The sequence below is a fragment of the Callorhinus ursinus genome, unplaced genomic scaffold, assembly GCF_003265705.2.
Source record: "Callorhinus ursinus isolate GAN/ISIS: 27379988/994484 unplaced genomic scaffold, GSC_fseal_2.0 scaffold22, whole genome shotgun sequence".
In the NCBI taxonomy this organism is placed as follows: Eukaryota; Metazoa; Chordata; class Mammalia; order Carnivora; family Otariidae; genus Callorhinus; species Callorhinus ursinus.
This window is the reverse complement of record NW_027397084.1, coordinates 19,375,313-19,401,436: the sequence shown is the minus strand read 5'-3', so window position 1 is coordinate 19,401,436 and position 26,124 is coordinate 19,375,313. Positions and strand designations below refer to the sequence as shown.

Below are 26,124 nucleotides of genomic sequence, written 5' to 3'. Positions count from 1 at the left end.
TCTTTTAAAAAAATATTGAAATACTGACTTAGATTAAATTTGTTTGAATTTTTTTAAGATCTATTTATTTATTTGAGAGAGAGTGCGCGGAGTGAGAGAGCATGACCTGGGGGGAGAGCCACTTGTGCACACCAAATTTGTTTCAATTTTTCCTCTTATTTATATTATTGAACATTTAGTTGAAAAATTTGGAGGTTAAGTAGCATGAAATATGTGATGAGAACGAGTTCTCTCTACTTTGTAAGGAGAGGGGGAGGCAGAAGCAGGATTCCAGATTTATTAAACATAAAATGGCTAAATTAATGAGTCCTTGAACTGCTTGAAGTAGCTTTAGGAAGGCTTTATAATCAGGGTCCACTACAATAATCTCCTGGTCCATGTCCTATACCTCAGAAATTGTTATTCCTTTGCTCTTCTCTCTCTTTCATAGACTAGTTTCTCAATGACTTTCTCTATCTACTTCATTAAGTGGGTAATTTATCCTGCTTCTGTTCAGATTTTTGGTAGGGAAGTTGACTGTTGCCTAAAATAATGTTTGAAAGAGAATAATGTCCTCACAGTAGCTTTAAACTTTTAAGTCTTTTTCCTGTGCATATGTTACTTCTTTATTTTAGTTCTTCAATATATTTTAATCATTTGAATCCCAAGCATATTTTAAATAAGCAAGCACAAACAACATGTTTTGACTTGGAATAAATTTTTTCAAAGAGCTCAAGAAAAAAAATTTTCCTAGGGTTAGTGTTTAACCAATTGTCAAATGATTTTGTTGTCCTACATTGTTAGTAACAAAAAGTGGTAGAAACACTTTTTATGGTTGGACTCACATAGTATTAGCTGAGTCCCCTTGACACTGCCTTCCTAGGCAGCAAGCAATAATAAAGCAACTGGTATCCCCATCTTTGAAGAATTAATAGAAATTAAAGTTACCACACAGCTTCTATTATATGTCAAGAACTTTGTGTACAGAAAATATACTGGTGTCTTAATAGTAGTTCTTAATAGTAGTCTTTTTTTTTAAGATTTTATTTGTTTATTTGAGAGGGAGAATGAGAGAGGGCATGAGATGGGGGAGGGTCAGAGGGAGAAGCAGGCTCCTCACGGAGCAGGGAGCCTGATGTGGGACTTAATCCCGGGACTCCAGGATCATGACCTGAGCCGAAGGCAGTCGCTTAACCGACTGAGCCACCCAGGCGCCCCTTAGTAGTAGTCTTAATAGTAGTTCTTAATAGTAGTTCTAGAAATAGTAAATTGCTATTTACAAAAATAGAAATACTCAGAGATTAGAGTTTATGTCAATGTCACTTCTAGGTACAGAGTAGATATGTAAGTTAACTGATTTACAATAAATAATAACTTTGTAATTTCACGTATTTTTATGTGATTATAATGATTAGTACTAGCTATATAAGAGCTAATGATGAATAAACTTAAATGATGAATATATTAAAAAACTCTCATGTTTAAAAATTGATTTTATTTGATTTTATACTATTATCAATTTATAAAAGCAAGAATGGGGGGCATTTCAAGCATATATTTTATCGTTTCTTTTGCCTACTTTCAGCAGAATTTTTATGTCAGGTGATAAAGTAAATTAAAACAGCTTAAGTATAAGAAGTAACAACTTACTCCAAACTAGTGCAATCCTGTGAATAGTTGAAATCTAGTTTTAGGACCGTCTGTAACTAATTGATACAGATGAATCAGTGCAGGTCAGAAAAAAAGGTCGGTTCTGTAACTTGGAAGGAATGGACTCATCATTCATTGGTTAAAATTCTGTGTTTACTTTGAAATGGTAGGCGTGCTTGTGATTCCATTTGTCACCTACTTAAGGAAACAGCAGGCATGCTCATAAAGTGAGATCTTGTCTTTTTAACATTTTGCTCTTCCATTACTCACTCAGACAGGAATAGCCCCTGCTAATGTATCCTGCATGTGTACGTGACTTACTAATCTATCACCCACACCAGGATACATTGGAAAATTAAATGGGGTTCTATCAATTACTTCTCTGGTATAACAGGCATTGAACCAGGGCTGGTTTATACATGGAACACTGTTTAACTGGTATTCTTCCCCAATATGGACACCTAATTTTTATAAATTGTGATCTATATCATCCTCATATTATCATTAACAAATTATGAAGTTATGTTTCACCTAGCACTCTAAGAAACCAATCAAAGCATTAATTAAATACAAGGTGATCAACACTACAAAGTGAGAATCATATATAATTTACTATACAGCTATCATCTTGAGGGCAGATGTAATCGGGGGTAATCACAGAGGCCCATGGGTTAACTAACTTTCATTCTTCCACAATAAGTTTTGGTGACAGCCTTTGTCAGTGGTCTCTATGGAAAATGTTTCTACCCTTCTTTTCATCTCAGGTTTTGTAGCCTTCTTATTTGTGCCATGTGACTAGTTGTTCTTATGAAATATTATTAATGGAAAAACTACTTTGTAGAAACTTTGTACCTAGGCATACACTGCTGAATAAGACAGGTCATGGTCCTATCCCATGCTTTACAGTAGTCATTCAAAGTTTAGGTTTGATGACTGTATCTTAGGGGCGCCTGGGTGCCTCAGATGGTTAAGTGTCTTCCTTGAGCTCAGGTCATGATCTCCAGGTCCTGTGATCAGGACCCACGTTGGGGTCCCAGCTCAGCAGGGAGTCTGCTTCTCCCTCTCCCTCTGCCTCTCCCTCTGCTTGTGCTCTTTCTCTCTCTTTCTATCAAATGAATAAACAAAATCTTTAAAAAACATATAAGGAAGGATTAAAAAGGAATGAAATATTGCCATTTGCAAAGACGTGGATGGATCTAGAGAGTCTTATACTAAGCAAAATAAGTCAGTCAAAGAAAGACAAATACCATATGATTTCACTGATATGTGAAAGTTAAGAAACAAAACAAATGAACATGGGGGAGAAAAAGAGAGGCAAATGAAGAAGCAGATCTTAACTATGGGGAACCAACTGAGGGTTACTGAAGGGGAAGTGGGCATGAGGATGGGTTAAATAGGTGATAGGGTATTAGGGAGGGCACTGGTTGTGATGAGCACTGAGTGTTGTATGTAAGTGGTGAATCACTAAATTCTATACTTAAAACTAACATTACATTGTATGTTAACTAACTGGAATTTAAATAAAAATTTGGAGAAAGAAAAAAAAAAGAAGGATTATTTCCTCAAACTGACAGCTTAATGTTAAATATATTTCCTACCTCCTTTCCCCAGTTCTTCATAATCTTGTCTTACCTGAACCTATGATTGGACAGCAAAGTTCAGGGAATAAGAATTGTATGCAGATGAATGGTCAAAAAGGAATCTTGTAGGTCCTAAAGGAATAGGAGTGGCAGTATTTTGGTTGGTTGTTGTCATTGTATTTTGACTAGATTTACTATTAGCAAATCTGGGTCAGTCCCTAATTATTCTTACATCTGTTATGAGAACAGAGAAAGGCATTTGCTTCACCAATTCTTTGTCAGTTACCAATTTTTCTCAGCCTGATAGTCACCTGAAGTCTTAATTCTTTATCTTTCTAGATACCTTTCACAAAGTTAGTATGTTTTTGCAAGCAATCTTTCTTAATTTACAAAAATTCCCTTTGACAATATGCTGATGACTAGAACTCTTCACAATGAGGTGCAAAGTTTAACTACATAATTGTAACAAAAAGGCTTAATATAGACTGTCACCCAGTCAAATTTTCTTGCAAAGAAAATTAAAATTACTCATCTCATTTGAACAGTGAATATAGAAATCAGGATACATAAATTAAATTTCAGTTTTAAAAAACTGGGTGCCTCTGTTACTCTTACTCTGCAAAGTTCTAATTTTCCAACCACTTCTTTGTAATTCTATTCTATCTCTTTAGTAATGATTTTAATAACTCAATGGTGTTAACCAAGGTGAATGAGCTGAACTTTAAAATGAACCTAATTGACCCACAGAAGCACATTGTCCCTAATTTCCTCATTAAAACTCCTGATTTAAATATAAGAAAGACCTGAGAAATTATAAAATTATCTAGAATCACCCCCAAAGAGGATGTCATGGTGAATTTTAGTATTTTTAATATGGTCCAATTTGATCTATTTTATGAGAACCAGCAGTTAAAGTCATACTCATATCTACCCATTTATGAAAATATATTTGGTACTTTATTTGGGAAAATATTTAATATTTAAGTAGCTAAATATAAAATGTAAAATCAGTGAGGTAGAAATTGATTATAAAAAATGATACAGGAAAAACTATGTTTTTTGGGGGGAAAGATTTTGTTCATATGGATAAGATATTTACACAAACATTTAATTTAAACATTTAGTTAAATAGCAAAATGTTAACTACAGTCGACCGAAGTAATATAACAAAGTGCTACAAAACTTGATTTGTATTAAAACAAATAAATGAGTAAATATTGAATTATGTTTTCCATTACTTATTCAAGTAAAAAAGAATATTTGAGTCAGTCTGTTAAGAATGCATTCTTCCTGGGATGGCAACCTTATCAAATATGTCTGATGACACAAAAAACAGCATCAACTGGAAAATTAAAAATCTGTGAAAACAAAATTAATACATTTTTAAAGGAGTTGAGAGTTTGTTCTTTCTCCAGAAAAGATGAAATTTATAGCAAAAAATAAAACAAAAAACTCTAGAGTGAATATGTTAGTTGAAAAATAAAACTGAAGCTGTTTAGTTAAATAAATAATTATTTTATTTAATGTTATACTGCTATTATAAGAAGTTTCACTGGAATTTAGCTGGGATGAAAATTTTAGTAGGGACTTTGATTTTCCACAGTCATTCGTTTGATCACAGAATAAGACAAATGAATGTTATCTAGTCTGTGAAAGAAAGATGAAGACAACAAATTAAAAAGGAATTTTAACATCACTGTAAATGATAAAGATAACCATTTCTTCTCTCTCTCAGACTATCAAATACGTTACTGAAATTGAATATAATTTGGCATTCAGGGTCATGAAATGTGTGAGAGACTATCACTGGTGTTTAATGTCTTTGTTAAATTCATTTTTAGCCTGGTAGCCAGAAATTTATTTAGGGGCAAAGATAATCAGATTATTTTCATCGTTCTTTGGGACTGATTGAACATAAAAGAATTACTTCACTCTTTGAAGATTTTCCATGCATTTTCTAATTTTCTTCATTTAGTTTAAAGCAATGATAGGAGTTTAATAAGAGACACTGTGTTTGAGAGGTTTAAAAACAAAAGTCCTTCAGAGGGAATAAATACATTAGGGAACAGGAGAGCCTTGGAGAATACTACAGTTTATCCATATTGACATAGGATAATTTTACAAAATCCATATGTTTAAGAATGGGAAGAGAGGGAGAGTCTGGAAGATGGCAGTGGAGTAGGAGGACCCTAGACTCACCCCATCCCATGAATACAACTAGGTAACTATCAAATCATCCTGAATATCCCAGAAATTGCCCTGAAGACTGACAGAACAAACTCTACAACTAAAAGAAAGGGTTACATCAAAGAAGGCTGCAAGTATGGAGACAGGATTGGGGAGAGAAATGGATCTTGGCCTTTGCGGTGGGAAGGGAGCTGCAGTCATGGAGAAGGGCTGGGAGCTCATGAGGAAAAGGAATCCTCATAGCAACTGGCTTGGAAATCAAAAGGGGCCCAATTTTGTGACTTCTGACAATCAGCAGGGCTTAAAGCCTAGAGTTTTAAAGGTCAGGGGGCTTACGTGGGATAGAGCCTGGAAGGCATTGAGCTGCTCGGGGAGAAAAGCTAGGGCAAATAGCAGGAACATACAGTGTGGAAACAGCGATCTAAAGAGTGCCTAGGGCATACCACGAGGAGGTGATTTGCTCATCCCCGAGAGCATCCCAGAGAGGCAGAGTCCACAGAGCCCTCTAGGAATGAAGGAACTGGCCAGTAACATTTCATTCCCCTGCCCCTCAGCATAAGCACAGGGCCAAGTGTTTGAACAGCACAGTGCCTATACTGTACCTAACTTGCTTACACCCAACCCTCCCCACTCCTACTCCCCATGCACCTGCCCCCGGCCCAGTGCTCTGGTGGACCACCCTTCCCAGTCTTGCTTGTCTCAGTCCCAGCATGGCAGGACCCTCCCCCAGAAGACTGGCCCAAATCCTTGCTCACAGCAGGAGAGTCTCCTGACATGAAAGTTGTGTGTAGCTGTGGTTCCAGCTCCCATGGTAACAGGTCTCATTTCACAGACCGGAGCACACCTAGTTAAAATGCACCACATTCAGGTCAGCTGCCCACAATAGGCAAAGAGAGCTCTGCAGATGACTGGTCTGAAGGATAAAGTGACCAAGCACAACAACAAAACACATGCAGCACACTTTGGAGACACTCCCAGAAGCACTAGGCTCTCTGAAACAGGGGACAATACACAGCATTCTGCTATAGGACCTCTTCTTCATAAGGCCGTTACCCTCAAGAACAGGCAATGTACTGACTTTCCTAACACAGTGAAAGAGGCACAGAGACTTTAGACAAAATGAGAAGACATAAATTTATTGTAAATGAAAGAGCAAGACAAGGCCAGGGCCAGAGATCTAAGTGAAACAAATATAAATACCATATCTGATAGAGAATTTAAAGTAATGATTATAAAGATGCTCAGAGGGGTTGCCTGGGTGGCTCAGTTGGTTGGGCATCCAACTCTTAATTTTGGCTCACGTCATGATCTCAGGGTTGTGAGTTGGAGCCCCACATCGGGCTCCATGCTCAGCAGGGAGTCTGCTTGAGATTCTCTTGCTCTCCCTCTGCCCCTCCCTCTGCTCTCTCTCTCCCCACCCCACAAAATAAATAAATAAATAAATCTTTAAAAAATATGAAGATACTCATTGGAATTGAGAGAAGAGTGGAGGACATCAGTGAGACCGTTGACACAGATAAGGAAAAACAGCAGAGACAAGGGGCTCAAAACCAAAATCAGAAACACACTTGATGGAATAAATGGAAGGTGGGAAGAAGCAAGCAGAGGAATTAAATAATGACCTAGAAGACAGAGTAATGGAAAGTAATCAAGCTGAACAAAAGAGAGAAAAGAATTATGCAAAACATTAGACTTAAGGAACTCAGTGATTCCATCAAACATAATAATATATATATGATATATATATATATAACTTTATAATTATATATAATTTAGCCAAGAATGAAATCTGACATTCACAATGACATGAATGGAGCTAGACAGTATAATTCTAAGTGAAATATGTCAGTAGGACAAAGACAAATACCATATGATTTCACTCATATGTGGGATTTAAGAAACAAAACAAATGAGAAAAGGGAAAAAAGAGAGAATGAAAAATCAAGAAACAGACTGTTAATTATAGAGAACAAACTGCTAGTTACCAGAGGGGGAAGGGGAGGGGATGAGTTAAATAGGTGATGGGGATTAAAAATTGCACTTGTGATGAGCACTGGGTGATGTATGGAATTGTTGAATCACTCTATTGTACACCTGAAAGTAATATAACACTGTGTGTTAACTAACTGAAATTAAAATAAATACTTAAATAAACCTCAAAACGTAAAAAGCCAAAAAAAAAGGTGGGGGAGAATATCACTTGCTAAGTAAACACTTTAAATACATATGGATAATGGAGCATCTGAGTGATTCCGTGGTTAAGTGTCAGACTCTTGATTTCAGCTCCGGTCAAGATCTCAGGATCGTGAGATTGAGCCCTGCCTTGGGCTCCGTGCTCAGCCTGAGTCTGAGATTCTCTCTCCCTCTCCCCCTGTCCCTCCCATGTGCACTCTCTCTCCTTCTCTAAAAATAAATAAATAAAATCTTTAAATACATATTATTGGTGTTGTAGATAATTTATTATATATTTACACACATATACACATATATTTATATTTATAAATAATTCTGTTTATTATATAATTATATAAATATGCAATTATTTAAAGATTTTTATTTATTCATTTGCGGGAGAGACAGAGAGAGAAGAAGCAGGGGGAGAGGCAGAGGGAGAGGGAGAAGCAGACTCCCTGCTGAGCAAGGAGCCCAATGCGGGACTCGATCCCAGGACCTTGGGATCATGACCTGAGCCGAAGGCAGATGCTTAACCATCTGAGCCACCCAGGCGCCCAAATATGCAATTATTTATATAATAAATTCATATTATTTATATTACATTATCTATGTATTTATATAATACATATTCATATATTCTATATAAATTTAATTTTTCTTCACTCCAAAATAGTAAAATATACCTAGGCAAAACATGTCTACATATTCTTATACAGTTTATAAAAACTGATAAGTGCTTAAAATAAATATAAATATAGAATCACCAGGGAATATAGATTTTGTAGTCACAAGTATAAAGCATGATTTAGGGATATAGTTTCTTTGAAAGAGAGAAGTTTAAGGTACTTAATACAGCAAGAGAAGCAGGATATCTAAAAGAAATCATTATCTAGCCTAAGAAATGTGGCTGTTAGAATAATAAATCAACATCTAGAGTTGTTTTTAAAGCTTCATACTATCAATCAAGATCAGTCTCCTTTTATAAAAAAAGGAAAAGCCTTAAGGAAAGCATCATCAAATACATTTGGCATATGAGATGTTAAATCAGTTGGTTAGGATTATAAAATTTTTATGAATATGTATTTTGTGTCAATCAAATAAAAGTCATAAAACTTTGGTACTACAAAATTTGCTCCTTTCTGATACAACATATACTAACATGTGATGCAAAAAAAAAAAATGATTGCTTTCCTTTTTATGGGCCATTCTCTTGATTTTCTTGCTTCTTTTTATTGCCATTGTGAAACTATTTCATCATTGTCATAATTTCACTCTTTGCTTACCAAAATTATGCTCTCACAGACTTATTGAAGTTCAAAGTCAGTTCAAGTTTAGGTTTCTAATATGTGCAAGTTAATTAGTTCACTGTCAACAACAAGATAGATGTTCACTTCCAAATGCATGTTTGTATATCCCCGCCCCCTGGCACCCCACTCACTTCCAAAAGAAATAATATAAATGCTGAATTGTTTGCCATTTTCAATTTTTATATATAAACTTGGCAGTCAAGTACAGGCTAAACTGACACTGCTATTTTCTGTATATATTTTATTAGCAATTTATAAATATCTACTATTTACTGAAATAAATGTAATATTAATTTTCTTACAGAAATATGAGCTATACATTTTGTAGGATAAGGGCAAATTTAATACAGATGATAGATATTCAAATTTGAAACAATCCTAAGAAAATGAGTTTAGTCTCACCTCTAGATGGAGGAAACTTTTGATAAGAGTGTTAGGTAAGTTATGCTGTGGTGATTAACTCCCCATAAACACACAGGTGCATACACAAATATTTCAGAGGCCTAAAACAGCAGAAGATAATTCCTATCATCACATGCCAGCTTAGCTCTGTTTCTCATTCTCATTCATTTCAGGAATAATACTTTGAAAGTATAATCTACTGAGGACAACTAACCATCATGGTTTGCAGAGGACTGAGTGCCTTCATTGGACACAGGAATTTCAATACAAACAAAGTCAAGTCCCAGGCTAACAGTTGAGTTGGTCACCCTAAATCCACTCTACCACAACAGTTTAACCCATTTTATATAAAAAGAGCCATATTTCTATTTCATGGATGAAGGTTGAAACTGCCACAGATTTCCACAGGATTGCTGCCACAGATTTCCAGACTGCCACAGATTTTCTAACAAACATTTGTTATCTAATACATGAATTCAATGAGGAGTATTAAAACTAAGGATTATTTTCTGCCCTCTGGCAAAAAAAAAAAACAAAAACAAAAACCTAAGGATTATTTTTATTTTTTTTTTAAAGATTTTTTTAAGATTTTATTTATTTATTTGAGAGAGAGAATGAGAGATAGAAAGCACGAGAGGGAAGAGGGTCAGAGGGAGAAGCAGACTCCCTGCTGAGCAGGGAGCCCGATGCGGGACTCGATCCCGGGACTCCAGGATCATGACCTGAGCCGAAGGCAGTCGCTTAACCAACTGAGCCACCCAGGCGCCCCTAAGGATTATTTTTAAAGCATTAATTCCAAGTGTTAATTTGGGGGGATTAAAAAATAAAATAGGTTAAGTGAGCGTTTCCATGTGAATGTTTTTCAGTCCTCATGGAACCAAATAAAATTGATGGAGAAAAATTAATATTACCATGTTATTTGGAGTCACTGTAGAACCTTAGGTAACTTAATGGCAGAGAGGACCATTCATCCTACTGGAAATGAACTTTAATGTAAAAGAGAGGCCATTTTAGAGTAACTGAGTTTTACAGACACCAATTTGGTCAAATTATGCTGAATCATCAAGTCTTTCTATTTAAGTTTATAAGAATTAAGAAAATAGTGTTTTAATAGGTAGTATTTTATTAGTCACCATGTCCACACAAATTCAGAATGACTACTTTTCCTTAATCAATTAATCAATTAATTAATTTTTCAGATTATTTCTCATCTTTAGTGTTGATTCCAGCTAGTTATATGGCCATTTATTAATTAATATAAAGGCTTCTACTTTAATATTCATATTTTGTCTAGTTATTAGGAAATTGTATTGTGAATCCAGGTAAAAGGTCACCATAGCTTGAAACAGTGAGTACAAAGATCACTTAGTGTGGAAATTGCAATAAAGGAAATTTCAGATGTTTGTGATTCTTTGCGCCCCATGACTCAGCTGTTCTAACCTTGGCTAGTTCGGGGGAATTTTCTCACTGAAAGCTTGGAGAGTTAGAAATAAATGTAGGGTATGCTCTAAACAGAATATGTAATAGTAGTCTGTCCCCAGGGTTTAAATTTATCTTATTAGTTTATGCCATTCTAAAACCTCAGTAAAGTAGCCTGTATTAAAACTTAATGATGGCTTGAATGTGACTTGAAATTGTTTTAAATTTTATTAATTCCATTGTGGATGTAACCAGATATGAATTCTGTCTTTGAAGATACTAGGGATCACCATAGGCAAATCATATTATTAGAAAATATGCCTTAATCATATTAAAATATTTTCAAATGATATATAAATTTTTAAAAACCCAACAAATTCTAACAGTACCTTGGCATTTCATTGTGTTAATCCTATTGATTCACCTGTGCCTTAAATAGTGTATCTCTTAATACCATAATTACTTTTAATTTGTAATATACATGTTCATATACCACAGAAATTGTGACTTCTTAAGAGGAAAAGCCCAGTTAACTTAGGTCTGGGTGGAAGCTGAACACGTAAGTCTCAGAAACTGGATAATCATTATGCTATTCCTGCTGATTGGTTTTCTTCTGTAGAAAGTGTGAGTGCTAAGTGGAGCATCTCTGGGCATTGTGATGTGCCTTCAGTTAGGGGAGCAGCCCTGGGCTTCTCTGGAGGCACTGACTGGTCGGTGCTCTGGGACTCCTGGCTCTGTCATGAACTCATTGGAGGGGCAGCCCTAGGCTGGGGCACATGCTGGGTCATGTACAAAGCTCTGGTGTCAGAGCCATTGGCACAGTTGTTTTAAATCTATCTGACCCCTGGCATTTGGTCAGAGTACCTCATGGTGCCCTACTGGTCAGGGACTTCTTCTGGCTACAGTGGGATCCCTGGATGGTCATGGTGTCTGTCCCACCCTCAGGCTGTGTGCTTAACAGGACTAAAAACCCAGGCTAATACACACTAGGGAACATACCTTGTCATATATATATATATATATATATCCCAGAAAACAGAGCATAAGGGACTGTTGTGGATTGAGAAATGAGTCAATCTAGACAAAAGAATATCACATAAGCATTTTGAACATGAACATGATGAACGATGGTACAGAAAGAGAAGTTAAAAGAATAAAAGAAACAAACAAAGGTAGCATAAAGGGTATGCCTTATAAACTTTAATTGGTACTTTTAGAAATCAGCTGTATATTTATGTATATTTATAAGCAGAATACTTATAAACATATTTCAATAAGATGTATATCATTTTGCATTGCTTCCTTTTCTAGTATGTATGTACTTTAGAGTGCGCAAGATACTCATGTTGGATTGTAAAGAATGCTTGCTTAATTCATCTGTACCCCAGCTACTGTGGAACCATCAGCCATGATATTTGCCAACCTAAATCCATCACCCTCCTCAATTTAAATATGTGTGACAACTGGGATTTAAAGGTAATCCAATTTATTTCTTTAAAATATGCCTGAATCACTTCAAAATCTATTAGGTAAGTATGTTTTCCAATTATACAAAATATTTTATATCTCAAAACAAAATAAAGTAAAAAATGTATTTAATACTATGTTCTCTGATTTGTTCCTTTAACAGACGTATGCTTAACACCCACTACATCCCAGGAATTCTGCTTGGCGCAAGATATATAATAATGAGGGGTGCCTGGGTGGCTCAGTCGTTAAGTGTCTGCCTTCGGCTCAGGTCATGATCACAGGGTCCTGGGATCGAGTCCCGCATCGGGCTCCCTGATCCTTGGGAGCCTGCTTCTCCCTCTGCTTCTCTCTCTCTCTCTCTCCCTCTGTCTCTCATGAATAAATAAATAAAATCTTGAAAAAAAGATATATACTAATGAAGAAAGCTAAAGCTATCCCCTACTCTTATAGATCTGTTTTTTTGGAGAGGAATTATTGGGCACATAACAATGATAAGTATATAATTGTAAATTGAAATAAAGTGTTCCTACAGAAAGAAATAACCTCTCATGAAAGTTTATAACGAAAGGAAAAAAATGAAAAATATATGGACAATTGGAAGAGTAAGTTGGGAGGTCAGATAAGGTTTCCATTATAAAATGACCCTTGAACAAAGGTACAAAGAATAAAGCCAGAGTAGAGAAGTTGGAAAAGAGTGCATTTTAGTTTGAGGGAATTATATTTTTAAAAACACTATGTTTCAAAGGATATAAAGTTTCCCAGTTATGCAAGATAAAGCAGTTTTGAAATCTACTGTACAACATAGGGCCTATGATTAATGGTAACATATTGTATATTTAAAATTTTGCTAAGAAGGTAGATATTATATTAAATGCTCTTATCACAAAATAAAAAAAACAAAATAACAAAAAAAACAAAGTGGGTAGGAAGAAAGTTCTAGAGGTGATAGATAAATTTATGACATTGATTTTGATTAGGTTCACAGATGTATACGTAACTCCAAACACATCAAGTTGTATACATTAAATATCTACAACTTTTTATATGTCAGTCATACCCCCAATAAAGTGGGTTAAAAAAACTTCCACTGAATTAGAAGAGATGAATCTTTTGAAGACCTGACTGGATCTCTGAGAGCAAGAATAGAAATAAGATTTGGGGAGAGAGCCATGCCAGAACTAATATGCGGGTTAAATATTTATATTTTTATTCTAAAAGGAATAGGAAATCACTGTTGAGTTTGACACGTTTAAAAAACGATCAAGTGGAGAATGGAAAATTGATAGAATTAGTTGCATATTAGTCATCTTGTGAGGGGATGGAAGCTTGAAATACATGGAATTTCTTGTTTATGAAGTGAATACAGACAGCAAGTGACAGTGGTGTCAATGGGAATTCTAGGTTTCTAGCTTTAACACTTGAAATAATTCCAACACATTTTATTAAATATGTTTTAATTGTTTTATACGATGGCAGTTCTTATTTCAAAATCTATTTTGATGAACATAATTTTCTGTTCTATGATTACACTTTGTATATTATTTGACTTAGCTCATGCAAATTGATCGACATTCTTAACACTGTATGGTACTTCAGTTAAATCTTTTAAAGACTATTTCTTCTGTGAATGACATTCTGGCATTATAGTTTATCAACAATCACCAAATGAGTATATTTGATATGTCTGTTCTCAACTAATGGCTTATTTTATTCAACTGACAACAACTGCACTTAGAGCACTACTATTATATTAAAATGGTGTTGAAGTAAACTAACAATTAGCTTTTTAGACAGTAGACATGATAATTTATTTCATTATGCTCTAAAATGATATTCTGGAGAGTTAACAACCCCTAATGACAGAAATAGTTATCGGTTCATTAAGCGAATCACAGTCAACACCAAAAGTGGTAGAAGAGAGCAGTGACTTGATTATTTTATGCTAGTGCTAAAAGGAACTCAGGAGATTGTATTATGAATACTTACTATTTTAAAAATGACACAAAACAGGCAAACAAGAACAACAACTGCGGTTAGAGAAGTTACCTGATATATTTGGTCTCAGGACTATTTAGGGATTGTGTTAATTTAGTGGTCTTAAACCTTAGCCACATATTCTAATCACCTGAGGAACTTTTAAAACCTACTACTGCTGGGCTTGCATTAGAGAACAATGCAAGTGGTACAGTAGTAAGGTGGACATAGAGACCTTGAAAGGCTGCCCAAATGCTTTACATCCGCAGTATGAGAAACATAATTTGCTGTTCCCAGCCCAATCAGTTCATGGACTTCAGGGCCTCCATCATTGTTATACTCAATTTTCCTTTGTCTCAAAGTAGAAATAATGCATGTATACATTCACTAAATTATAAACATTAAATTCTTTGAGAACCAAAAATAGCTACAGGGAACATATTCACAAAAATAAAATAGCAAATATATTTTTAGGAAAAATAAGAGGAGTAATAGGAAATCAAACAGCTTGTTGATAAATGATCTCTGAGTAAACATTATGAATGATAAAGTAAAACAAATAGATTTTTTAGGACATGGGGTAATATGAAATCAAAACTGTTCATACATAAATTACCTTTGAGCAGTGAACATCAAGGTAATGTAAGTGTATTTAGTCATTATCCTTTCATGAAACTAAGTTCAGAACTTAATGAACATAAGCTGATGATTACAAAAATAAGAATTATGTGACCTCCACCTCTGAGAATCTAAATGACTTGGGCTGTCCAAGCTAAAGAAGGCAGTGTGATGAAGCTAAATAGTCAATAAATAGTTAAGTAGGGCTACCCAAATTGCTTTTTACTGCCAGTAGAAAGATTCAATAAAACAATTCTCCCAGTAATGTTTTCAAAACAAAAAAGAAGTTAGGATAAATTTTGAAAGTATGTAAATAGAATTACATGTTTTATGTAATTCTTATTTTTTTTCTGGTTGATGCTGTTAAGATCTCATTTCCTTTTTTTCTCATAAAATATAATGGAAGAGGAACATTAAAATCAAGCTGGTAAATTTGCATGGTGTGCATTAATTTTACCAGTAGTAAAATTATTTTTAATTAAGAGATTTTTTACCAACTAAATGAAGTGTCTTACACACCCGATCAATTCTTGCCAATATGATTGCTCTACAAAGAAGGGATGATAATTAATTAGAAGAAGCCCCTTCAAGGACAATTGGTCTACAGTGCACAACTTAAGAAAGAGCTGACATGCGCTGTTTCTTTTCAATGTCATCATCTATGTTCATTATATGTATTATTAGGTTTGAGAAAAGGAGATACTGACAGAGTGGATAATGAGTTATGAAGTGAAATAAGATAATATGAATCATAGTTAAGAAAAGATGAAATCATAGCAAAAATAAAGAGGTAAGTTCTCTGAATACCTTTCTTTTTTTTAAAGCTTGTGATCCTTAACAACTTTGTTAACTGAATGCGAAACACGCATTTACAACATTTAATATGTGATAGTGAAGTATTATTTTTTCTAAATGAATGAGTTCTGTGCTTCTGAATTGATATAGCAAACCAATATGTACTTTAAATTCTCTTTTTTTCTTTATGAAGTAGTAGATCTTATTTGTGGTAAAAGATATTGTAAGATATTAATTATAATCTATTCATTTAAATGACTTTTATAATTTTATAATGATTAATTGGAGATTGGAAATTCCTGTATCTCCAAAGCAATCTTAATTAAGAGTACTTTTTCTTATTATACTGCTCCTCTTTCAAGTCTTTTGTTAAATACCTGCTGTTATTTCTATATTCATTTAAGATTTTCAGGCCTTGGCGTGCCGGGGTGGCTCATCTGCCTTTGGCTCAGGTCATGATCTCAGGGTCCTTGGATAGAGGCCCACATTGGGCTCCTTGCTTAGCGGGGAGTCTACTTCTCTCTCTCGCTCTCCCTTTGTGCTCGCTCTCTCAAATAAATAAATAAATAAATAAATAAATAAATAAATAAATAAAATCTTAAAAGAAAAATAAAAGATTTTCAGGCCTTCAAGATTTAAAAAACAGGGCGCCTGGGTGGCTCAGTTGGTTAAGCGACTGCCTTCGGCTCAGGTCATGATCCTGGAGTCCCGGGATCGAGTCCCACATCGGCCTCCCTGCTCAGCGGGAGGTCTGCTTCTCCCTCTGACCCTCTTCCCTCTCATGCTCTCTGTCTCTCATTCTCTCTCTCTCAAATAAATAAATAAAATCTTTAAAAAAAAAGATTTAAAAAACAAATCTGAGTTTTAAAAACCAAATGTATTTTAGTAGTTTTCACTTACATTACCTATAAAAATTTTTACAGTAACAGGATTATGTTAATTATTAAATAAAAATAAGTGGCTTTCATATACAGAGAAGAGCCAATTAAAGGATTTAGTGGAAAGAACCAGCAGTGAAAATATTAAAATACCCAGGTCTAAAATTAACAAAAATGTTACATGAGTTCTACATCGAGAAAACTTTAAACATTGCTATAGTATAGTTACAAATACTCAAATCTGGGGAAAAAAAATTCTACAGATATGCCATGCTATTGGAAAGGAGACCTAATGTATTAAAGGTTTCAGATCTCCATATTCTTTCATATATTTATGAAGATTTCAGTGAAATAACAACAATGCTTTTATATTTGTTTTATTTATTAAAGTCCACTTAGAAAACTAAATAAATAAAACCAGCTAGACTCTGTAAAAGTGCATTATGTGGGTCGTGGGGCAGAGATTTAGTTCCACCAAATAATAAAGCATATTATATAGCTTCAATAATGAAGAGCATGGTACTGTTGTATTGATAGTCAAAACTGTGCAAATACAATGTCCAAAAATAAAATCAAGTCATACAGAAAATTTAACATCTAATAGAATTTCCATCTCAGTCATTAGGGTAAATAAGAATTGCTCAGTAATTGAGCTTGAACAACTGGATCATCATCTGGAAAAAAAAAAAAGTCTGATTTGTATCTTAACAGAATACTCTGAGTTAAATTCATATCGATAAAAGTTTTTAAAACAAAAATTTAAATGATAAATATATCAGGAAAATGTTGGAGAATTACTTTATAAATTTGGATGGGGAAGACCTTTTTCAGCTACCAACAAAAATTTAGTTGCCAGAAAGAAAAGACTAGTCATTTGACTACATGACAAGAAAAAGTGTCTATGGATGACATCATGGAAGCAGTCAAACAGCAAAACAAACAAAAACTGTTCAGAAGTCATAAAAAGTATTCCTAAATATATGAGAAAGTGTTCAGCTTTACTCATAATGAGAACAAAGCAGATTTTAAAAACATCATAAATATATAATTTTTCTCTTATAAATATGGCAAAAATTTGAGAGCTTTTATACATTGCTCATGAAATGTAAAATCACTATAAAATCTGAGCAAGGCCATTTCACAATATCCATCAATATTATAAATGTGTATACTGTTTGACTTAGCTTTCCCATCACACATGCTCCCATCCACATGCTAAGTAATATATGTACAAGATTGTAATTGGCATCATTGGTTATTTGAGCAAAAGAATGAATACAAATGTAAAAATGATTATGCAATACTCCTTGTACTGATATGGCAATTCATGAGATATATAACACAGAAAAAGAAAGGAAAGCATGCAGTAATGTGGAATTGCCTATGTAACAAGCCACCTTTTGATTTTTTATATTCAACTTGTAGTTATCGCCCTGGAAGCCTTTTTCTATGTTCTTTGCTCCAGTGTCCTGAAATTCCACTACGTTGGGATTTATGTTGCAGATCATAAATTTTTAAAATTGAGTTAATAATTGCCATATAACATTATGTTAGTTTCAAATGTATAACATAAGGATTCTATATTTGTATGTATTGCAAAACAGTCACCATAATAATTCTAGTTAATATCCATACCACACATGGTTACATTTCTTTTCTTGTGATAAAAACTTTCAAGATTTACTCTCTCAGCAACTTTCAAACATACGATACAGTATTGTTAGCTATAGTCACCATGCTGTACATTGATCCCATCCCCAGGACTTATTTATTTTATAATTGGAAGTTTGTACTTTTTGATCACCATCAGGTGTTTCACCTATCTGCCACTCCCCACTTCTGGCAACCACAAATCTGTTCTCTCTGAGTTTGTTTTATCTTCCCTTTTACATTCTACATATAAGTGAAATATACTGTATTTATCTTTCTCTGTCTGACTTATTTCACTTAGCATAATGCCCTTAAATTCCATCTATGTTATTGCAAAAGCAAGATTTTCTTCTTTTTTTAGGACCAAATAATATTTCTGTGGGGGGGGGGTTGCGCGCGTGCACGTGTGTGCACAGGTGCTATTCATCCACTGATCGGCAATTAGACTGTTCATGCCTTAGCTATTGTAAATAATTCTGCAGTGAACATGGGGATGCATATATCTTTTTGAATTAGTATTTTTGTTAACTTGAAATAAATACTAAGAACTGGAATTGTGGGACCATCTAAGAGTGCTATTTTTAATTTTTTGAGGAACCTCCATACTGATTTCCATAGTGGCTGCACCAATTTACATTCCCATGACTGTATTCTTGTTCATGTGTAAGCACTTGATAAACCTTTTATATGGAAGCATGTGCTTTTCAATTTTGGGGTAGTCTTTGTATTATTTCACTAATAATCCGTCTTTTCTCTTTCCTATTTCTGTGACTCTAAGTCCAAAAATTTGATATTGCCTCTCCTAAATTGATCTCATTTTCTCATAATTCTTATCTTTTCCATTTCTTTTTATTTTGCCCTATTTTCTACTTTATTCCCCCAATTAAATATATGAAAACTAGTGTTGAATTTTTTATTATTTTTTTTTTACTTTTCTAGACATTTTTACTCTTGTCTAATTGTACATTGCCATGACATTCTGTTCTTTTATTTAGATAAAACAAGTTTTCTTGTAATTCTAAGATTATTACAGTTTTGATTAGCTTTAAATTTTTGTCTTCCATTCAGTGTCTCTGTTTCTAAGTATTTTTAATGATGGTTTGTTCTTTCTTATTTGGAACCTTTCTGCCAAATGTTGGATAATCATATTTAATGGCGATGACATAACAATACTTATTGGGAGCTTACCATGTGAACATGGGTTTTGATAAATGGCAGCTCTATTGGAGGATTGCAAGTTGACAGCTGGCCATTCAATGGCAGAATTCCAATGAGCTTGGTATCCTTGAGGCAGGAGACTCTAAGATCCTCTTTCTCCTGAGAATAAACCTTGAAAATTATTTGTTTGTGGGCCAGCACCGGGATGAGTGGTGGGTCAGAATAATTATCTGGATTTGTGATTTGAAAAAAAAAGCTATGTCAACTACTTTCCCTGTTGCCAGAACCCAGTACTACATTCTCAGACATGTTTAAGTCCTGAGCATCTTAAGATATCTGCCAAGTACATGAATTTGTTTAAGTATGCCCTCTATTTACACTTTTGTCTTTTGATTATTGCCATTCCGATAATTTTGTCACTACATTTCCAGCACCTTTTCAGCTTCTTGAAATTTATTGAAAATATTTGCTCAAAAAGTATTTGCTCACTGTTGCCTCCTCCTCATTCTCTTTGTGAGTTAAGACTTTTGTTTTATTTTATCATTACCTCCTTTTTGAGGCTTTGGGAGGAAGAAGGGATGATATCTCAGGTCCAAATATTTAATCAGATACATCATTATAGAAAACTCCGTGCCTATAAATTGGACAACTTAGATGAAATGGATAAATTCATAGAAAAATACTAGTTGATGAACTGATTCAATAATATAGATAAAATCAGAATAGTCCTATAAGCTCTAAAATAATTAAATAGTTTTAAAATATATTTCCACAAAGAAAACCACTAGAAATATATTGTCTTTATCAAAGTTCTCCCAAATATTCAATAAAGAGTTCATCTAATTCTATTTAAACTCCTTCAGAAAATAGAAAGGAGCATTTATCAATTGATAATATAGGATAGGATAGCCATATTTCAGTTATTTTATCCCAGCATATTGAAGATCTGATTCTTATTGGCATCATTAAATTTACTGATATTTTCTTCTCTTGTGGCTGACCTGCTAATAATCTCACCCACTGGTTATTTTATTACTAAACTAGTAATAATTTTTATAATCTTAAAATTACTAGCAGTTAAATTACACTGGTAAGGTTGAAAGGTTTGGAACATTCCTCAAGGCTTCCCACCTTCTTCCTTTTTTTTCTAGAGTTACATATAAGATATCTAAATAGATTTGCACACAGCAGGAAGATTTCAGCTTGTGAACCATCTCTACAATTCAGTTGTAAGTTGTGTTATTGTAAGAAAATAATATTATCTAGGAAGTCATGTCTCACAAACACTAGATTTTAGGTTTGTTAACCATAAGCAATTCTAAAACAGGACTATTTGCTAGGATTCTGTGGATAAATATTATCTACCTAACAAATTTTATTGGTCACTTTACTAGGAGGCTTAGTTATGTTTAAGAGAAACTGTATCCAGTCTCCTATGTTGTTTCACTACCTGAGAATTACACCATTAATAAAAATCACAGGTTCTAGGTTCAGCATAATTAGTTCCTTTCTTTCCACAATTCTGGGATATCTTTGTTTGTTTGTTTACATTTCATTTCCCAAATTCTCATTCCCTAATTCCCTGTTTACCAATTATATTAACCATTTTCTATAGATACTTCAACATATTTATCATAGATATTTTACAATCTTTATATAATTCTAAGTCTGGGTCATCTGTTTTTACTCTTTCCTCTTGAATATAGGTCACATTCTTTTGCTTTCCTGCAATGTCATTTTTTATTGAATTACAGATATTATGTCTAACAGAGTGCAAAATAGCTAAATTATATATGTATATATACACATGTCTATGTTTATACTGACACCCTCCCACCCCCACATAAATATACTCCCTTCTTTTTTATCAGAGGGCTAGGATGAGGTGCTAATGATTTTTCTATTATAAAGATTTTAAGGATGTTTTCCAAATATCTTTTGAAATAATTGTTTGTGCAGCTATAGTATATAAAGAATAAAAGTGCTTTTAATACAAAATTTATTATATTTGTATCTATTAAATCATCTTTATAATCATTAATTGGAAATTTATTTGACATTTAATTATTTTAAAAAATACTCTGACCTGGAATATGTGTCTTGTTTTGATGCTCTATTTCTCAGTTCATTTTTAAAATGAGAAAGTTGGGCCTTATTCTACTTTGTCTTTATCAGATTTGGTATTCTATACATATAGAAGCTTATTTTGTGATAGACATTGTCAAATTGATATTACCAAGTAATTTGATGACTGTCTTTGATAATTTCATGTAAATTTAAGTTTGTGAAAGATTATTTAATTTTCAGTCTCCTTGAAAGGATCTGAAGATGGAAATTATGAAGCAGCTATTATTATTATTATTATTATTATTGATGCCTACTGCTTTCTCTCTGCAAACTATACTGAAGATGCAGTCTATGTGAACACATCTGAAGACCTTGATTACGTACGTTGGTTCCTATGTGAAGGAACAATAGAGGTAAGGTACATTTATGTAGTAGTTCCTGATTTGTCTCTTTAACTCATAATTTTCTGATTTGAAAAAAAAAGCTAAAATTGCTACAGTTGCACATTCAGGTTCAATATGTGTGTGTAGATGAAATATAACCTCAGAAACAAATTCTCAACAATCTACTTGGAAATCTTTCATTTTTTTACGCTTTAAACGATAGGTAATAAAAAATTATTTCATTTTATCTCTAGTCTTTTTGTGTTCTATTCATGCTAGAGTTTGTTGACCAATTAAAGCCTCTTGAACACAGTTGTGATTATGTCACTCTTTTTTTTAAAGATCATAAAGCATTCCCATTGCCTTTTGGAATATACATACATTTCTAGGAGATATCTAATCTCTGGACAATTTTACCACATTACAATTATGGGGCCTAAGGCAAGAATACAAGGAGTGGCCCTCACTTCCCCATCTTATGTCTATCTCATACAAATTAGGTAATATTATCAAGCAAATAACAATAAGAAAAATTTTAGAATCTTAATTTTAAACAAATAAGGAACTTGTTATCAAAGAGATTGAGGAATTTTCCAAAAAGTTTAGAGAATTAACAAAACTTTAATTTGGTTATTTTATAGAAACAAAAACCATATTCTAACTTTATGTTTGGTATATATTTCATATAAAATTTTCAGTAAAGCCTTTTCATTATGAATAAAGCTATTAACACCGAGCTAACATTATAAAAAATAATACAAGTCACTTATTTACTTCAAAAAGAACCAGCTGGAGGGATGCCTGAGTGGCTCAGTCAGTTAAGCATCTACTTTTGGCTCAGGTCATAATCCCAGGGTCCTGGGATCAAGTCCCACATCAGGCTCCTTGATCAGCGGGGAGCCTGCTTCTCCCTTTGCCTGTCTGCCTGCTCTGCCTACAGCTCCCCTTGCTTGTACCCTCTTTCTCTTTCTCTCTCTGACAAATGAATAAGTAAAATTTTTGAAAAAAAAAAAAAAGGAACCAGCTGGAGAGCATTACAAAAACAGGCAAATAGACTTCAAATTTCTCAGAACTTTTAATTTCACTTAAGCCCTCAAATATATACATATTTTTAAAATTCACAAACATTGGCATTAAGCTTAATATAGTTTTACATAAATGTATTTAGCCATTCAAAGATGCATGACTATGCAGATAGATGATTAAAGTTTTAATCTTTAAGATATATTTAATTTTATCAGCATATAAAAGAGCATTACATATTATATTAAATTTACGAATTAAGTAAATGCATACCTTCTCTTAAGAAACAAGCAAGCAAATCATAGTTATCTTGTATACATATTTCTATTTCTCTGTATTCTTTAAAAATAATTACCAAATTTAAATAAAGTAATATTTGCTTTTTTAGACTCAAGAAAAAACACAAAGATAGCAATCCAATAACTGTTAGTTATTTTATTTTTTCATGAGCACACATTTCATATCACTTTGACAACTTTTATGTTAGGCAAAATAAACATAGATATACACATATAAACATAAATACACATCACTTAACATTTGCATGTCCTAGTTTTTATTCTGTAAGGAAAAGGGATAATTTAAAATTATATTTAGAGAATAATATTTGTATATATTTCTTACTCAAAAGTTGTGCAGGTATCCAATAATAATTTGTTAATTCAATTTAATGTCAGTATAAAGTCTTGATGTTAACCAAAGATTTGGAAATTGCAGTTTACACCATCATGTTAAGTCCTTTTGATTTGTAGTATCATCAGTAAAACATTCCAATACATAAATGTAGTAGAATCAATAAGAATTCACAAGATTAAAAACCTTTTAAATGATATCCATTATTAAAATTTCAATTATTTCAATTTGATATTTTTGTAATAATAATCTAAGGAAACAATGATAGAATAGTTCTTTATTTTATTTTTTAATTGTATTTTATTATGTTATGTTAGTCACCATACATTACATAATTAGTTTTTGATGTAGTGTTCCATGATTCATTGTTTGTGTATAACACCCAGTGCTCCATGCAGTACGTGCCCTCTTCAATACCCATCACTGGGCTAATGCATTCCCTCACCCCTCTCCCCTCTAAAACCCTCAGTTTGTTTCTCAGAGTCCATAGTGTCTCATGGTTCATCTCCCACTCTGACTTCCCCCCCTTCATTTTTCACTTCCTACTATCTTCTTTTTTTTTTTAAACATATATTGTATTATTTGTTTCAGAGGTACAGGTATGTGATTCATCAATCTTACACAATTCACAGCGCTCACCATAGCACATACCCTCCCCAACATCCATCACCCATCCACCCCATCCATCCCACCCCCCCACCACTCCAACAACCCTCAGTTTGTTTCCTGAGATTAAGAGTCTCTTATGGTTCGTCTCCCTCTCTGGTTTCATCTTGTTTCACTCCCCCACCCCTTCCCCTATGATCCTCTGCCTTGTTTCTCAAATTCCTCATATCAGTGCAATTATATGATACTTGTTTTTCTCTGACTGACTTATTCCACTTGGCGTAATACCCTCTAGTTCCAACCACATTGTTGCAAATGGCAAGAATCAGGTTTTATGATGGTTGCATAATATTCCATTGTGTGTGTGTGTGTGTGTGTGTGTGTGTGTGTGTGTGTGTGTGTATCACATCTTCTTTATCCATTCATCTGTTGATGGACATCTTGGCTCTTTCCATAGTTTGGCTATTGTGGACATTGCTGCTATCAGCATTGGGGTGCATGTACCACTTCAGATCATTACATTTGTATCATTGGGGTAAATACCCAGTAGTGCAATTGCTGGGTGGTAGGGTAGCTCTATTTTCAACTTTATGAGGAACCTCCATACTGTTTTCCCAAGTGGCTGCACCAGCTTGCATTCCCACCAACAGTGTAGGAGGGTTCCCCTTTCTCCGCATCACTGCCAAAATTGTCATTTCCTGACTTGTTAATTTTAGCCATTCTGACTGGTGTGAGGTTGTATCTCATTGAGGTTTTGATATATATTTCCTTGATGCTGAGTGATGTTAAACACTTTTTCATGTGTCCATTGGCGATTTGTATGTATTCTTTTCGGAAATGTCTGTTCATGTCTTCTGCCCATTTCTTGATTGGATTATCTGTTCTTTGGGTGTTGAGTTTGATGAGTTCTTTATAGATTTTGGATACTAGCCCTATCTGCTGTGTCATTTGCAAATATCTTCTCCCATCCTGTCAGTTGTCTTTTGGTTTTGTTGACTGTTTCCTTTGCTGAGCAAAAGCTTTTTATCTTGCTGATGTCCCAAATTTGCCCTTGCTTCCCTTGCATTTGGCTATGTGTTTAGGAAGAAGTTTCTGTGGCTGAGGTCGAAGAAGTTGCTACTTGTGTTCTCCTCAAGGATTTTGATGGATTCCTGTCTCAAATTCAGGTCTTTCATCCATTTTGAGTCTGTTTTTGTGTGTGGTGTAAGGAAATGGTCCATTTTCATTCTTCTGCATGTGGCTGTCCAATTTTCCCAACACCATTTGTTGAAGAGATCTTTTTTCCGTTGGACATTCATTCCTGCTTTGTCAAAGATTAGTTGACCATAGAGTTGAGAGTCCATTTCTGGCATCTCTATTCTGTTCCATTGATCTATGTGTTTGTTTTTCTGACAGTACCATACTCTCTTGATGCTGACAGCTTTGTAATAGAGCTTGAAGGCCGGAATTGTGATGCCGCCAGCTTTGCTTTTCTTTTTCAACATTCCTCTGGCTATTCGAGGTCTTTTCTGGTTCCATACAAATTTTAGGATTATTTGTTCCATTTCTTTGAAAAAAGTTGATGGATTTTTTTAAAGATTTTATTTATTTATTTGAGAGAGAGAGAGAGAGCACATGAGAGGGGGGAGGGTCAGAGGGAGAAGCCGACTCCCTGCCGAGCAGGGAGCCCGATGTGGGATTCAATTCCGGGACTCCAGGATCACGACCTGAGCCGAAGGCAGTCACTTAACCAACTGAGCCACCCAGGTGCCCAAAAGTTGATGGAATTTTGATAAGGATTGCATTAAATGTGTAGATTGCTCTAGGTAGCATAGATATTTTCACAATATTTTTTCTTCCAATCCATGAGCATGGAACGTTTTTCCATCTTTTTGTGTCTTCCTCAATTTCTTTCACAAGTATTCTATAATTTTCTGAGTACAGTATCTTTGCTTCTTTGGTTAGATTTATTCCTAGGTATCTTATGGTTTTGGGTGCAGTTGTAAATGGGATAGACTCCTTAATTTCTCTTTCTCCTGTCTTGTTGGTGTATAGGAATGCCACTGATTTCTGGGCATTTATTTTATAACCTTCCACTTTACCGAATTCCTGTATGAGTTCTAGCAGTTTTGGGGTGGAGTCTTTTGGGTTTTCCACATAAAGTATCATATCATCTGAAAAGAGTGAGAGT

The 26,124-nt window shown here is 34.1% G+C and overlaps 1 protein-coding gene across 1 annotated transcript in view; it reads left to right on the top strand.

Annotated features, from left to right (window-relative positions):
• LOC112837894 (eyes shut homolog) overlaps positions 1-26,124 on the top strand; it is a 159,306-nt gene that overhangs the window by 119,979 nt on the left and 13,203 nt on the right. The window contains 3 exon segments of the mRNA XM_025890501.2: positions 12,011-12,133; positions 12,136-12,175; positions 21,562-21,722. Coding sequence (XP_025746286.2) covers positions 12,011-12,133; positions 12,136-12,175; positions 21,562-21,722 — 324 coding nt within the window.